Source organism: Osmerus eperlanus, chromosome 7 (genome assembly GCF_963692335.1).
Source record: "Osmerus eperlanus chromosome 7, fOsmEpe2.1, whole genome shotgun sequence".
NCBI lineage: Eukaryota > Metazoa > Chordata > Actinopteri > Osmeriformes > Osmeridae > Osmerus > Osmerus eperlanus.
Window position 1 is genome coordinate 4,071,372 of NC_085024.1, and position 16,121 is coordinate 4,087,492.

General features: G+C 52.9%; 1 protein-coding gene across 1 annotated transcript in view; it reads right to left on the reverse strand.

The window, feature by feature from the left end:
* Positions 1-16,121, reverse strand: part of ptprub (protein tyrosine phosphatase receptor type Ub) — a 130,287-nt gene that overhangs the window by 15,673 nt on the left and 98,493 nt on the right. The window contains 10 exon segments of the mRNA XM_062466154.1: positions 1,133-1,282; positions 2,197-2,332; positions 2,806-2,960; positions 4,011-4,127; positions 4,846-4,943; positions 6,138-6,174; positions 8,529-8,546; positions 10,182-10,258; positions 10,632-10,704; positions 15,416-15,603. Coding sequence (XP_062322138.1) covers positions 1,133-1,282; positions 2,197-2,332; positions 2,806-2,960; positions 4,011-4,127; positions 4,846-4,943; positions 6,138-6,174; positions 8,529-8,546; positions 10,182-10,258; positions 10,632-10,704; positions 15,416-15,603 — 1,049 coding nt within the window.

The window sequence follows — 16,121 nt, forward strand, 5'->3', positions numbered from 1 at the left end:
CATATGGCCAGCGCCGATGCAGGAGCTACTGGCTCCACTAGCTGTTCTGCTTAGCGAGCCTACTGCAGCCAAGTACAGTCGACTGACGCCAAGCTGCACCAAACGCCGGGAAGTGGGAGAGACGATTTTCATACCCGATCAAAGGCGAAACCACGTGACGTTTTCATTACCAACAACTAAGGACCTGAAACTAAGGACCTGATATAAGAGAACCCCCCCCCCCCCCCTCCAAGCCTGAGCAATAAATCATAGTAATGAATCCGGCCTAACTCCTCCCATGGAGTGTATGAAGATAAAACACAATATGGAGTTGAAGGGAAGTGGAGGGCCTATTTCCAGTAGGGCTTTGAAATGCTAACCCCCCCCCCCCCCCCTCCCGAATTGATGAGGAGAAGCCAGATCTGTTGACAGAGAGCTGGAGGAGGAGGGCGATGAGGGGGAGCCCTGCCGGGGAGACTCTGTCCTAATCACCATCTAATAAAGCGTTTTGCCGTGGTCGCGCGACGCAGGGGAAGCGACGTGAATGCCAATCGCACGCCATCAAAGGTGGAGGGTCTGCAGGGGTTGCCTTTCCCATTTCATTTGGCCGATGTGCGGAAATAACAACATATAGACCCACCCACCCACGCTAACTCACGCTCGTTCACGCTCACCCACGCTCAGCCGCGCTCCCTCACGCTCCGACACATTTGCAATCCATTTATCTCGGCATCCACAGCCAACTCTGACACACGCGGCGAATCGCAGCGTTTTCCCACTTGGGCACAGAGCGATCGGTCTGGATCATTCCCCTGTCTGTCACGACACGCTCACACCAGCTCCGAGATTGGACTGATCGGAGTAACATCATGGGCCAATCAGAGCCTCTCTCCGCACTGTGAAAACCCAGCTTCTGGTCCCAGGTGATACCAGGTTACACAGACCCAGCACTACCCTGAGTCCAGGCACCCGCAGAGGTCAGCCTTCGACAAATCCATGATACCTGACCCAGTGGGACCTCATTATTTTATGCTGGAGGTGTTGCTGGTCTTTTGGCCTTGTGTCGCCTTCAGCCAGTGGGGTCTTTGAGAAGAAATTGTGTTTTCTTCCCAGCGAGCAGCCGTGTTCTGTCCTGTCCCCACGAGCAACTGACCTGGAACTCTTCCCTCAGCTGGGAGGAGTTGCTCTGCGAGTCCACCCGCAGCATGTCTTTGTAGGTGAGGGCAAACTCGTTCACCAAGATGGCCGTCTCCCCGCACAGGCACGCTTCCAGGATGGCGTCGTGGATGAAGATGTACTGCTCCTGCAGAACAGATGGAGGAGTGGGAGGAGAAGTAGAGAGGGAGGAGGAAGGGGAGATAGGGGGAGGTGGAAAAGGAGGGAGGGAGAAGTAGAGAGGGAGGGAGGAGGAGGGGGAGATAGGGGGAAGTGGAAAAGGAGGGAGGGAGGAGGAGAAGTACAGAGGGAGGGAGGAGAATAAGGAGAGATGGAGGAGAAGGAGGAGCGAGGGAGGGAGAGAGGGAGAGAAAGAGAAAGGGAGGATACGCAAGACAGAGGGAGGAGAAGAACGCAAAAGAGGTCGAGGAGAAGAAAAGGAAGAAAGTAAGATTGAGGGAGGATAAGAAAGAGACAAATCGGAAAGTAAAGGAAGAAGAAAAGGTAAGAGAAGGAGAGAAGGAGAGAAGGAGAGAAGGAGAGAAGGCAGGATGTAATGCATGCACAAAGTTAGCAGGGCAAAGTAGGAAAAGTCTTATATCTTATAACCTGCCATCAGATGAATTAAACATGAGCTATAATACATAGTGCACTAGAGAGCGGTGAAAAAGAGAATAAATAACTCTAAATAAACAAACACTTGCAGAGTATATTTAATTACAGCACCTTTGCAAATAACGACAAATGCAATAAACAGCTAAATCAATATTGGATTTACATAATAGGATTTGGATATGCAAATAACATCACATCTGAAGAACAACACACGACTACAAAACTCATTGAGACGTGTTAGCTGCAGATTCTCCCACCACCTCGTCCTGAGAGGAAGTGACCGCTAGGCGCTAGCCCTCAGACCTCGTCCTGCTCTCAGTCAGAGAGGAAGTCACCGCCAGCACTCAGTCGCGACGAGCCAACCAAGCAACTCGACTGCGTTGCCAGTTCACGCCTAGCACCCCCTCACACTCTCGGGTTGCCAGGTTTGTGGAGCCGAGCTCTCACCTCAGTCTGGATCATGTTGATGCGTCGGGAGCAGAGGGTTTTGACGCAGTTGTAGATGTCCACCACGCCCTCACACTCGGCCATGTCGAGCATGACATCCAGCACGATGTAGCAGCCCGTCCGCCCCGCCCCCACGCTGACAGAGAGACAGGGGGGGAGACAGGATGTCACCTGGAGCCAGCTGGCAACACTTGTAACCACTCTAACCAGCTCTCTTTTTACCTTCTTTTTTACTCTCAGACAAATTTGACCGTCAAAGACGAAAGGCATCAACTGAGTTTGAAAAGGGAGGGAAGACAGCGAGATGGGATGACAGTGAGATGGGATGATTATGAGATGGGATGACAGCGAGAGGGGATGACAGTGAGAGGGGATGACAGTGAGAGGGAATGATTAGGAGAGGGGATGATTATGAAAGGGGATGACAGTGAGAGGGAATGATTATGAGAGGGGATGACAGTGTGAGGGGATGATTATGAGAGGGGATTAGAGTGAGATGGGATGACAGTAAGAGGGGACGGTTATGAGAGGGGATGACAGTGAGAGGGGATGACAGTGAGAGGGGATGACAGCGAGAGGGGTTGGGTGGTGAGGTGGTCAGTACTGTACCTGCAGTGGACCACCACAGGGCCAGCGTCGGGGGGCGTGGAGGCCTTGACCCTGCGGATGAAGGCCAACAGCCCGGTGGCGTGGTAGGGCACGCCGTGCTCCGGCCAGGACGTGAAGTGGAACTGACGCACCTCGTGCTTGGCTGAGTAGCCTCTCTGTGGAAACACGCCCTCACATCATTCAGGATTGTTTTGTTTTTTTGTTGTTTTTTTAAATCATTCGTGACATCATCTGCTGGTGACATCATCTGCTGGTGACATCATCTGCTGGTGACATCATCTGCTAGTGACATCAGCAGCTCTGGGGTTTCATCCATGCTGCTCTATAAGGGATTTTTATGGTTTTAGGTGGGTCCTATTGCCTGCCTGTTACGGGCCTGTGGAACTTGGGGTTTGGTGGATGACTAGGTCCTCCTGGATACACTCCTGTGTGGGGGTTGTGTGTGCTAGCAATAGCTGTAGTGTGGCGCACGCATACACACACACACACACGGACAACACACGCATACTGAGACACACACACACACGCTCACCCACACAAACATATCCAAGGCAGGCAGGCAGTATTCATTGTTAGTGAGCTCAGGGGCAGACCATATCCTCCTCCAGGCAGTGATGACATACTAAAGGGACGAACAGCTAAGGCTTGAAGCAAAAGAATATAAAAAAGACAGAGGCGCAGCGAAAAACAAACTGTCAAAATCCTCCGAAATTCCGCCTATTTGAATAAGTGGAGCGGCACGCTCCCACAGTGAGCGGCGCTGACGGCGAGGCGATAATGCAACGTTTGTGCCCCTGTCAGTCCAGCGCGGTTCCAGGGGCCTCCGCTGAGAAACCTCACCGGAGACTGACAGGGGGGGGGTCCTGACAGTGGGGGGGGTTCCGCTGGGAGCGGAGCAGCTTCAAACAGCAGCCAGAGCCATGGCTGTCTGGGGGGAAGCTGGGGATGTTTAGTAGCAACCAGTGTTAATCCCTCTCCATGGTAGGAGTTTAGCCCGGTTGGCTTGAATAACACGGTCTATGAATATACTGTGTGTCGGCCAGTCTACTTAAGTACGGCATTTCATAACTTCACTTGGAGACTCGCTTTCCTGTTTTGCTCCCGTTTCTTTTACTCAGCGGTGAGGACTCAAGAAGGAGTTGCAGCAGACACAGGTGCGTGACTCCTGCGTTTTCCTGTTGTCCTGTCGCCAGGTGTGGACTCACCCTCTCCAGGGCGAACGTTCGGACGGTGTATTCAGCCAGGCTCTCGGTCTTCAGCAAGGTGATCTTGATGTCTCCGTACATCTCGCTGTCGTCCGGCCAGTATTTACAGCACTTGACCTGGTCCGGGGAACACACGCACGCACGCACACGGACAACATGTTCCTATCAGTGTACAAAAATGACTTCTACTGTAAACACATGTACACAGAGTAAGTAAAAGTGTTGTACTGTTAGGGCGAGTTAGGGGGAGAGGATGGTAGGGGACACAATCAATCCAGAAGCCAGGATGTAGTAAACAACTTGCTCTTCTGTACAATGACTCATCTGGTTGATAAGGGCCATATGGAAGAAACCATAATAGGCATGATGGAGAACATATCAGGCGCTACCACTGCAATCTTTCCCAGCAATCTCAGACACAAAAAAGGGCTTTTTTTTCACTTAGGACAGGTGTTATTTGGATTCAACCAACAAACAACTCGGGCCTAATTTGCTGATTGTACCTCGAGTTGCATTGTTGGGGGAAGAAGCAAAGTGAAATGGCTGCGGATGGTACTGATGGAAAAATGGTGTCACTTAATAGGAGCCCGGACGCCCGTCACGCTCCTGAGGAGAACGGCAGGACACATACTGCCTCTGATTGCACTGGTTTGTACGGAGGCCCGGAAAATCACAGCCCTCCACGCACAACGGATGTGCAGACAGGTGCGATGCTGATATGAATGGGGCACTGCGAATTGCGAGGATGGTGGCTGGACGTGGCGTGGGGGGGGGGGGGGGGGGAGCGGGGGAGGGAGGGGGAGGGGAGGGGGGGGAGGGAGCGGGCGCTACTCACCCTGCCCACCTCGACCAGCTTCGTGATCATGACAATGCTGAAACAGTTCTCCTGCCACACCATCCTCCAGAAGTCATACACCGTCTCCTGCTTCGGACCTGGAGGAGGAGGGGGGGGGGGGAGGGGGAGGGGGGTGCGTAGAGGGAGAGGGGGAGCCAGGGGGGAGAGTTGGGGTTAAGATGAGAGGGGGGAGGTGGAGGGAGAGAGGGGAGGGGTGGGGAGGGTTGAGGGGGAGAGAGAGAGAGACCAGGGGGGGACAACGGGAAGAACCAACATGAGGGCCAAAACCAAGACGACGGCGCCACGACAGAGAACAGGCGTTCCCGACGAGACACACTGTACCCCAGCCGGAGAAGGCAGCAGGTTCATCCCCAGTCCCCTCAGAAGCTGCACCCCGCCACACAGGGTGTGAGCTGACAGCCGTCAACACACACTGACAACGACAACAGCCAAGGTGACGATGATGAGGAGGAGGATGAAAGGCCCTGAAGAGCAGCTGATTTCAGAAGGACACATTTAGAATGGAAAGACTTCAGAAGTCTCAGGCGCAAGCTCTTAAGTCAGAAAGAGCTGCAGTCAGTCTCCTCGCTCGCTCTCTCTCGCGCACGCGCGTGTGTCTGTGTGTCTGTGGAAGAAGGTTTAATTGACGCTAGACACACATACAAACATTCGCGCTATCACACACACACACTCAAACACACAGACCTTGCAAGCACCCACACATGCACACAGACAATATCACACACGCACACACACACAGACCAAGCACCCACACATGCACACAGACAAAACCACACATGCACACACACATGCACGTTGACGTACACACCGACTGAACACACACTGACAACATCTACACACGCAGGCTGTCCATCAAAACTGTGGCTGTGAATTTGAGTGACAGAAAGAGAACTGAGGGCACTTTCTATTTATCTCTCTCTCCCTCCCTCCCTCTTCTCTTTCTCTCTCTCTCTCTCTCTTTTTCTCTGTATTAACCTCATCCTATCATGCGGGGTGAACAGGTGTAATTAATGTGTTTAATTATTAATCTCCTTCTATGATTAATTCAGTGGCATCAATCACGTGGCCCTTGTGGATGGGTGGTCACATGCACGGTCACCTTTTGATTGGTCGAGGAGACAGGTTCGTCTACATGACTGCGACGAGGCGCAAAAGTGTGGGGCGGTTCATTGGGTGGGTCATCCTCAATTTATCACCCACTGACAAGAAAGAAGCACCCGCCCACACACACACACACACACACCCGAGTCCAGCCATGCCGGGATACTCACCCTGAGTGGCAATGAAGTGGTTGGATCGATGGTAGCCCTGAAAGAGAGAAGAGGGGTAGAGGGATGACATGCTGAGTAAGCCATCTGCGCCTCAGGCACAGCCTAAAGGAAAGTATCTTCTCTTTCTTCCTCTCTCTCTCTCTCTCTCTCTCTCTCTCTCTCTCTCTCTCTCTCTCTCTCTCACACACACCGTCTGTCTCTCTCTCTTCCTATCTTCCTTCCCCTCCCTCCCTCTCTCTCACTTCCTACATCGCCTCTCTCTTTTTCTCTCTCACCCCTTCCGTCTCTCTTTCGACTGGCATCTTTCATTCCGTACATTACTGTCACATTTCCTGAGCCGGATGTTAGCACCTTGCCCAGACGGACAGTTAACCCTCTGACACCGGGGCTGAGCTGTTGGTGTCTGAGTGGTTTGTTGAAAAGCAGCCCCGAGTAACCAGACGAGCTCTACCTTGTCGCTGTCTCAGCCAAGAAACCAAGAAACAGGATGACAATGGAGCCTGAAGCAATTTCACCTCATTCAACGCATCCAATTTGCTCATCAAACTGAAGCTTTTCATCAATCTAAAGAGCCTTTTAGCCTCGTTATATGATTATTTTTTTATTTTATTTTTATATAAAATAAAAATGATTTTTATTAAAAGCCACACTGTGATTCTGCTCATTACTTTAGGTTGTTTATTTTGGTCCATCAAAGATTAATCCATAAAGTATCAGCCTGTCATCAGATCCGCCTTCACTGCCATCCTGCTAGCGTCAAATAATAACTCAAATACTAAGCCTGAATGGAGGGTTCCAGAAAACACAGGGCACAAAGTCACATTAGTATGTTTGCAGATTTCTGAGCAGATTGGAAGTGGGCTGAGGTGCCAAAAATAATGATATATAATATGCTACATCAAATAATAGATGGAGGTGTTTCATGCTTTTAAATGGCAGATGGAGGTGTGCCACATACACCGCAGGAGAGAGATGGGCGCAGGGAACGATGCAGGAAGAGTTGGAAGAGGAGAGATCAGACTGCCTACCAGGTAACACGGTGTAAATACACCGTTTTAATCCTACCTACCTACCCCTCCCCATCCTCCACCCCCCATTCACCTCCACCCTCCTCCTCCACCTACCTCAACGCCCCCCCATTCACCTCCACCTCTCCCCACTTTGCTCCACCACCTTTGACATCCACCCCTACCTTCCTCCTCTACACCCCACCACCCCCAAGACTACCTGTCATATGCTATGTTTCAGAGGCCGTTAAAACTCTCAATATTCCATGAATTACAGAGAAATATTGCCAAGACAGCCCCAGCATTCAGCCAAACACAATTACTCCTCTCCTGGATCAGAGTAGATATCCAACATCATTAAGCCTATCAAACTCCGCCCCACTCCTGGATCAGAGTACATCTCCAACATCATTAAGCCTATCAAACTTAGCCTGACTCCTCACAGGCCATGACAGGCCAATCAGAAGTGTGGACACACAGAGAAGAGCCGTTAAGACACATCGACTCCTCACTCTCTGTTTCAATAACAGATCCTCTTCGTAGGCTGGAGAAGTCCTCGTAATGGGTTGCGACGGCAGTAGGCAGATTTCTAAGTGGAGGCACAGCCAATCAGACACGGCGTAGAGATGGAACGTGAAAATGGAGATGGATGGCTATCACCGAGGGAACCGCTACCCACAGTACACCTGTCCCGCGTCTCGTCCTCCTCCCGGCAGTTACCATGGCAACGGTGACCTCCCTGCCCTCTTGCGAGCGGCCAGTGAAAATACAACCAGAGGGAACTTGTCACGCCGACTCGGAGTGAAGAGGAAGACTGATCCAGGCTTCTAGGAACACTGGCGATGTGCAGAGCATGCGCACTAGAGTCTACGATGGCTGTCCCAACATTCTATTGGCCGAGCGGAGTTTGGCATATGAGATCAACAACCACTTCGAGTGACTCTACATGAAAACGTTGTTTGATCATTTTCGGTACCCTACAACGCGTTGCCGGACCGTATCCGTGGTGACCGTATCTATGTGTCACATGCTCCCCCTACAGAGGTCCAGGGTGACACAGCGACGTGCCCCACGTGCTCCCAGCCCTACATGTGAGAGCGGTACGAGGGGGGGACTGGGGAGAGACAGGATGTGGAGAGCCCTGGAGACGAGGAGAACGTGCCTGAAGATCTGACTGTGCCCTACACAGAGGAGACCCCCCCCCCCCCCCCGCCCACACCCCCCCACCCCCCTGGGAGGATGGCCTAGCCTGGGCCGGATCCAAGCCCAGAGAGAGGCTGCATGTCTGGGAGCGGGGAGATAGATGCGTGGCGGGCAGGGAGGAGGGATCAGAGAGGGAGAGGGGAGGGAGAGCAGGCAGAAGAAGGAGCAGTGAAGTACTTACTTCCCTGTTAATCCGTATCTACAGGGTCCAAAGTCGAGGAGGAAGGAGAGGAAGTAGAAAAACAAGAGATAGAGGCCAGTTAATGAAAGAAGCGTCAGTCAACTACGGCAACATCAACCCTTACAATGTACAAGAGTTGAACCTTTCAGGGGGGTTGTGTCTGTGTGTGTGTGTCACTGTGTGTGTGTGTGTGGGCATGTTTACACGTGTGCGCTGGCGTATGTGTGTGCATTAGCATGCAGGGGCGTTCATGTGTGCATGTGCCTTGGCATGTGCAAGCCTCCTCGGGGAAGCCTCTCTGCTAACAAGGTCTGGCTGTCACGTGTCCCGTACTCCGGGCCTGTTTGACGGGGGCGCGGTGGCGAAACAGCGCTCTCAAGACACACCACCGTGCTAGCACAGCTGTCACACATGGACCTGCACAGACAGCCACAGACTACTGTACCGCACACCTCCCAGCTACACACACACAGCCACACGACCGGGAGTCCGGCTCAACAGGTGGGGAAATGCTAAACTGAGTTAAAAGCTTACACTTTGACACCAAAACAGATTACAGATGAAGGGAGAGAGAGAGAAGAAGAAAAAAGAAAGAAAGAAGAAAAAAGAGTCTCCATTTAACCTCCGATGGCTCTCCAAATGTACTCCCACGGATGAGGAGCGGTATTTATCATCGCTTTCCAGAGCCAGACTTGTCATGGGCCGACATCGCTTACAACGACACCACGTTGGGTACTGAGTGGCACATTCCTAATGAAGCCTAGCCTCCTGTGCCCTGCACTTTAATGGAGGAGAGCTGACAGCGGTAGCAGTCACAGGACAGCCTGGGTGGAGTGCTCTGCCATGCTAATGAACTCTCTAAAAGCCGCCCAAACTGTCCACTTTCCCAAACAGGGGCCAGAGTACATAAATAATCAAAATCAAAACCAAAAACGAGCCCTTCCCCGCTGACACGTGTGTCTTACAACTAAAGAAGCGGTCGATCTCCCCCCACCCCCACCCCCCACCCTTTCGGTCGGCGGGTTAACACCCCCCCCACCCCCCCACCCCCCCTCTGTTGTCGATGCAGATGAGAACAGGCACGTTGGGTGGGTTGTCGTGACACACACAGGAGATATGCGCTGTACAGAGACTGCGAGTGAGGGACTGGTGAGTTGTGAGGGATGTTCCTGAGGATGTGCGCTCCCCCCCGGGATTGGATAGCACCGAGCACTTCGATTTAATTGAGGAGGATTTTGGGCATCTTTCAGACAAGCTTTTTTTTTTCCCCCCCGGACTTGGAATTAAATGTATTTATCGTCTATTAATAAAAGCAATGGCAGGGGAGGGGTGAGGGGGAGGTGTGAAGCCAGTGACTGTCATAGCATCTGGTTAAACACTGGAAGGAAGAGATATTGGATTGGCTGAGGTGACCGGACAGGTTGATTCCAGAAAGAAGGGGATTGGTTGAGGGGGTTGATTCCAGGAAGAACTTCTGCCAGGTAAATGTGGGCCAGCGGATTGGCTAACTTACGGCAGCACAGACAGTAAAATGTACCGTGTTTTCACAGAGAGAGGGGGTTAAGCACTAAGCAGTTGGCAGAGACAGCAGGGGCAGGGGGGCGGGCGAACGAGGGGAGGGGAGATAGGGAGGGGGGCAGGGGGCAGACTCACGTCTATATAGTTGGCGTTGATGTAGTCCGAGTTGGGGTCTCCCAGCAGGGGGTGGAGCTTCACCCTGTGGCGGTCGTCTGAAATACATATGACTTGTCAGCTTCAGAAGAGTATTTGACATTTACTTGATTATTTAGCTTTTGTCAAAGAGACGTACAAATACTGCACACAGAAAACACAGCAGAAGATCAAGGATCAGATGTGCATATTCATTTGAATCAGGTGTGTTGGAAGAGGGAAACATCTCAAACATGCAGGGCAGGGGGTCCCTAGGGCCAGGATTGAGACAGGCTGGTGTAGACTGGAGTCACTAAACCCCCCTCACAATGTGACTCATTCGACCTCATCTGTGTGCTGAGATCTGGTGTTATTAACACACAGGAAACGCGTCCAGAAATGAAGCCCTGATGCAGCCCCGAACCCTGGCTCACGTCTCCACGGGTGACTTACAGCCCATTAAGGTGTCATGTCTGCCTTTGGTTTTGTCCTTCTTCTTGGTGCAGTCCCAGCCGTCGAAGAAGCTCTGCGGAGACGAGAAGAAGAACATTGACGTTAGGAGTCACAGGGAACGTCGACCTTCACAAGGGAGAAGTCAGCTGCATTTTCAAGTGTGAGTCTCCAGTTCCGAGTGCCATACAGAGCATGATGTTGAACAACTCCAAATCCAATCTCTGAAAGACCCGGTGTAGCCTCCATCCTCATGATGCCTCCCTAGCATGATGCATCCTAGGGAGGCATCATGCTAGGGAGGCACCTCACGCCACACCTGCCTGGAGGTCTGGAGGTCCACGACGAGCTCTCGGCATCTCGTTGGCCAGGTGACCCGTGTCCTCAGAGCCCCACCTCGCTAACGAGCCACATCTCTCTCACATCTCTCTCACATCTCTCTCCCTCCCTCCTCTCCACCCCCACCATCCACTCCCTAGCCCCACCATCCACCCCCTACCCCCACCCCATCCTCCGCCCCGCACCCTCCGCCCCCTACCCCCACCCTCCGCCCCCTACCCCCACCCTCCGCCTCCTACCCCCACCCTCCAGCCCCTACCCCCACCCTCCGCCCCCTACCCCCACCCCACCCTCCGCCCCCTACCCCCACCCTCCGCCTCCTACCCCCACCCTCCACCCTCCAGCCCCTACTCCCTGACCAGCAGTGTTGCCAATTTAACGACTTTGTTTGCGAGATTCATTGACTTTTCACCTTCCCTGGTGTAAAAAAATCTACTGACTAGCAACAAATCTAGTGACGTTCCGCTAATTTGACAATCTCTGGTTTTGTTGTTGAGCAGCAGCAAAATAACCTTTTACTGATTTGTAAACGATGACTCGTTTGGCTTTCTTAGAGTTTTAGCACTCCCAATATTTAAAGACTTCGGCAAATACATCTGTAATTTATATACTTAGTACATCTACAGATCTAAAGGTTGAGTCAATATGTGACGTCATCATGTAATCTAGTGACTTTTAGCGACATTTCAGAGAGCCAATAGCGAATTCCAGTGAGATTTACTTTGGCAACACGGCAGTCACTTCCACACATCCAACCACGCCCCCAGCCCCAGCCTCACCCCCACCCCCAGCCTCACCCCCAGCCTCACCCCCACCCCCAGCCTCACACCCAGCCTCACCCCCACCCCCAGCCTCACACCCAGCCTCACCCCCACCCCCAGCCTCACACCCAGCCTCACCCCCACCCCCAGCCTCACACCCAGCCACAGCCTCACCCCCACCCCCAGCCTCACCCCCAGCCTCACCCCCAGCCCCTGCTTCCAGCCCAGGGTGGGTCCTCTTCGGTCTCCCTTCCCCCCGGGACCCCTGCCCCAGTCTGCCCTCTATGGGTGTCAGAGCACCAGGGGAGGGTGGTGCAACTCTGGCCAAGCCTGCATGCTGAGCAGAGGATTACAGCACAGCTCTCCCTCCAAAGAGACAGGAACCAGCCAAATCCTGCTGGGATGACACTCCTCTTCTCCTCTCTCCTCCACCCCTCTTCCCCTCTGTCTCTCTCTCTCTCTCTCTCTCTCTTTTGTCTCTTCTCTTCTGTCACTGTCTTCATTTCCCATTCTCTTTTTGCTCATTATTTTTATCCATCGCTCTCTCTCTCTCTCTCTCTCTCTCTCTCTCTCTCTCTCTCTCTCTCTCTCTCTCTCTCTCTCTCTCTCTCTCTCTCTCTCTCTCTCACTTCTCTTCAGGTGCTCTATCCTTTCATCTATCTACTCTCTCCCACGCTCTTCAGTTCCCTCCACTCCCACTCCTCTCCGCTCCCCTCATCTCCATCTCCATCCCCTCTCTCCCTTTTCTCTTCCTCCTCTACTTCGCACTCGCTGGTTTTCCTCCGCACCCTCCTCCTCTTCCTCTTCCTCGTTCTCCCTCCTCTCCCTCCTATTTGTCTCTTTCCTCACTTTCCCTCCTCTGCCTTATCCTCCCTCTTCCTCCTCTCCATCCTCTTCCTCACTCCCTCTTCCTCCTCTCCATCCTCTTCCTCACTCCCTCTTCCTCCTCTCCATCCTCTTCCTCACTCCCTCTCCCTCCTCTCCTTCTCGTTGAAAGAGTTTAATTTCCATTCCAGGCACAAAGCGAGGGATGAGTGCGTGGGGGATGACAGAGAGAGAGAGCCATGGATGATTGATTAGACACTCTCTTCAGTGGGGTGGGTTGGTTAAGAGGATCACGTAAAATGAGGAATAAAATAAGATGAAAGAAATCCAGAGACAGTTAAGCACAGTTTGAGCCGTGACTGTCACTTGGAGCGACGATGACTAAAACTCGCGACACTTGTTTGAGGACATTACATGTGGTCTCCCACTGGTTTGTATCGGGGCCAGTTTATCTGGCCGCTATTCGTCAGTCAAATAAAAGCACCAGTTGCATCCTAAGATGACCCCAAAGCCTGTTATCTTTGGGGGGGAAATGGACGTATTTGGAAAAATATCTCTACACAGATATAAATCATATATGCTGTTCCTAATATCTGCTACTATGTGCTATAAGCCCCCACCCCCCTCCAGGTTGGAGAGCTTTAATGATGGACTCTCCTGTGTATCTGTCTCTAAGTGACTGCACTTGGACGACGGTGCCAGCGACCATCACAGTCAATGCCGTCACCAAACCCACACAGGTCTCTCACCATCACACTGCGAAGACCAGATCGATATCTTGCAGAACATTGGCTTTCCACGGGGAAATAAGAGAGGACCCCTGTCAGAAGCTGATAGTTCTCATCTTTTTCCACTGTCATTGACCAAAAAAAAACACACACCAACACCACACACACACACACACATGCACGAAGAAGCAGAACGACAACCCGGAGAGCTGTATATTGATTTCGGGAGCGGAGTGTTTCTCGCCCTTGAGGGACAGCTTAATGAGGATGGGAGCAGGATTCAGGAGGTGGAGCCGTGAAGCGAGTTGTTCTCCCCGTTTCCCCGACGTGAAAGAACAGAGCGGGTAGAGACAGGGGCGGAGCGGCTCCCTGGAGCCCCTCCCCCTGTTCGCCCCCCCCCCCCCCCCCTTAGCCCGTACCCTATCTATCACCCCCACCCACCCACCCACCCCCACCCTCCCACCCCCCCCCCACTCCCATGAGAGTCGTGTGCCCCCTGCTCAACAACAAGGAGGGCGAACCATGAATGTGCTCTGTTAGCAGACTACCAGGGAGTCAATAATAAAGACAAGTAAAACAGCAGGTCTCCACTACCTCCACGCAGACCTTCGCTATCCCCTCCTTCATAAACGTTGCATTCCTTATTGTTCAAAGTCATTTGGATCGATGACTGCAGGACCTGGAGCCTTTCAGGTAACTCCTATCCGGTGTGGGGTTTTCTCCCTTCGTTGTGCCTCACTATGACTTGAAGGTTCTGTACTTAGCTTCAAACACGCCAGTTTCTGACTCGGCGGAGGCGTCTAGAAGGCTTGGTGTTTCCGCCGACGGAGCAGAACAGGTCCTTTTACAGCAGCGGGTCAGGGGAGGAGCTAGGGTGGGAGGTGGGAAGCGTGGGCGGAGCTTGGGCAGGGACGTGGGCGGAGCTTGGTGGTAGGCACCCCCACTCCAGGGAGGGCCCTGCCCCCCCCTCCCTGCCCCCCCCCCTACTTTCTCACCTCCTCTCTCCCGTCTCACTTGTTCCTCCTTCTCAAGTGTCTCCTTCCCTCACGCCTCATTCCCTTCCATCTTCCCTCCTTCCTCCCTCCTCTTCCGCCAGACACTCCCTTCCTCCCTCCTCACAGACCCCTGTCATCTCATCCTGCTCTCTCACCCCTCCCTCCCCCTCTCCTCCCTCCTCCGGACCCCTCTCCCTCCTCTCTGGGCGGGGTCTTCTCTCCAGGGGTCCCCCAGCCCGATGGACCCCAGGAGAGAGGTGACCTCACCAGGCCAGCTTCTCTGACAGGGGGCCTCTCTGGGCTCCGACATGGAGGATTTCTTCATCATCATCATCATCTTCATGCCTCAGAGACCGTGTGGTCCAAATGCATGGCAACCCCGCTGATTGCGTTCAGCAGGGGGTGAGTGGGGCGCTCTGGGAACACTACGTTTTCTCAGCAAAAGTAGGAACATTGTGACCGTGCTGTTTGTAATCATCTTCACTTTAACAGTCCCGCTCTCATGATCCTGTACAACAGGGGTAGGCAACCCTGGTCCTCAGGTGCCGCTGTCCTGCATGTTTTAGATGTTTCCCTTTGAATCAGGTGCGCTGGAGCAGGGAAACATCTAAAACATGCAGGACAGCGGCACCTGAGGACCAGGGTTGCCTACCCCTGTTGTACAGCATTAGATGCCTTCCCCCCTGAGACTTTAGTTAGCAGCAGTGATGTTGACTTGGAGACACTGTGTGATGTACTCTACTGTCTGTACTAACTCCTCCCACTCTCTCACGACATAACTGTGTACTAACTCCTCCCACTGTCATAACATACCGTGTACTAACTCCTCCCACTGTCATAACACACTGTGTACTAACTCCTCCCACTGTCATAACACACTGTGTACTAACTCCTCCCACTCTCTCACGACATAACTGTGTACTAACTCCTCCCACTGTCATAACACACTGTGTACTAACTCCTCCCACTGTCATAACACACTGTGTACTAACATCCCCCCACTGTCATAACATACTGTGTACTAACTCCTCCCACCCTTACAATATTCTGTGTACTAACTCCTCCCACCCTCACGATGTTCTGTGTACGAACCCCACGCCCGCTTTCACATCACGTCGTGTCCTCCAGTACCCCCTCACCTCGTACTCCTGCTTGAAGCCGTAGCCCTCGGCCGTCTTCATCTGGTTGATGTGCTGCAGGAGGTCGGCCACGCGCACGGCGGGGTGCAGCTGGCCCGTGTGATAGGGCGAGCCCTTGCGCCCGCACTGGCGCCGAGGGGACCCCCCCAGCAGGCTGCTGGACTCGTTCACCGAGCTGCGGGGCTCACCTGGGGGACGGGCGGACCGGAGGCAGGGTGTCAGGATGCAACACCGCCCCCCCCGCGCGGGGGAACGACACCGCGTTCTACATGTGGTGGGTCAAAAGGGATCGTTCGCAGCACCTGTCCGAGCTGGCACTGTCCCATGGCGGAATAACACCGCCATGTATTGATGTGCGTGGGTTTAATGATAGGTATCAACTACTAATCAACAGCCGAAGCAGCTAATTTATCCAGGAGTGGAATAATTGATCAGTTATGAACAGAGAGGGGCTGGTGCTTTAGGTCCACATCAACTGGCGCCTTTTTAATGAGTTCTTGCTTCAAAAGCTGTAATAATAATAATGTAAGCTGTAATAATGTTAATAACGTATTGGTGCCCTAGGCAGACAATAGAGGACCAGAGAAGAGCCGTGATATCAAACAGGAAGATTAGGACTACAGAAAACAAGAACATCTGAGATGAGGAGATGCTAAACATGTCATTAAGCAGGATCGATTTTCCTGGCAGACAATGTCATAGTCCC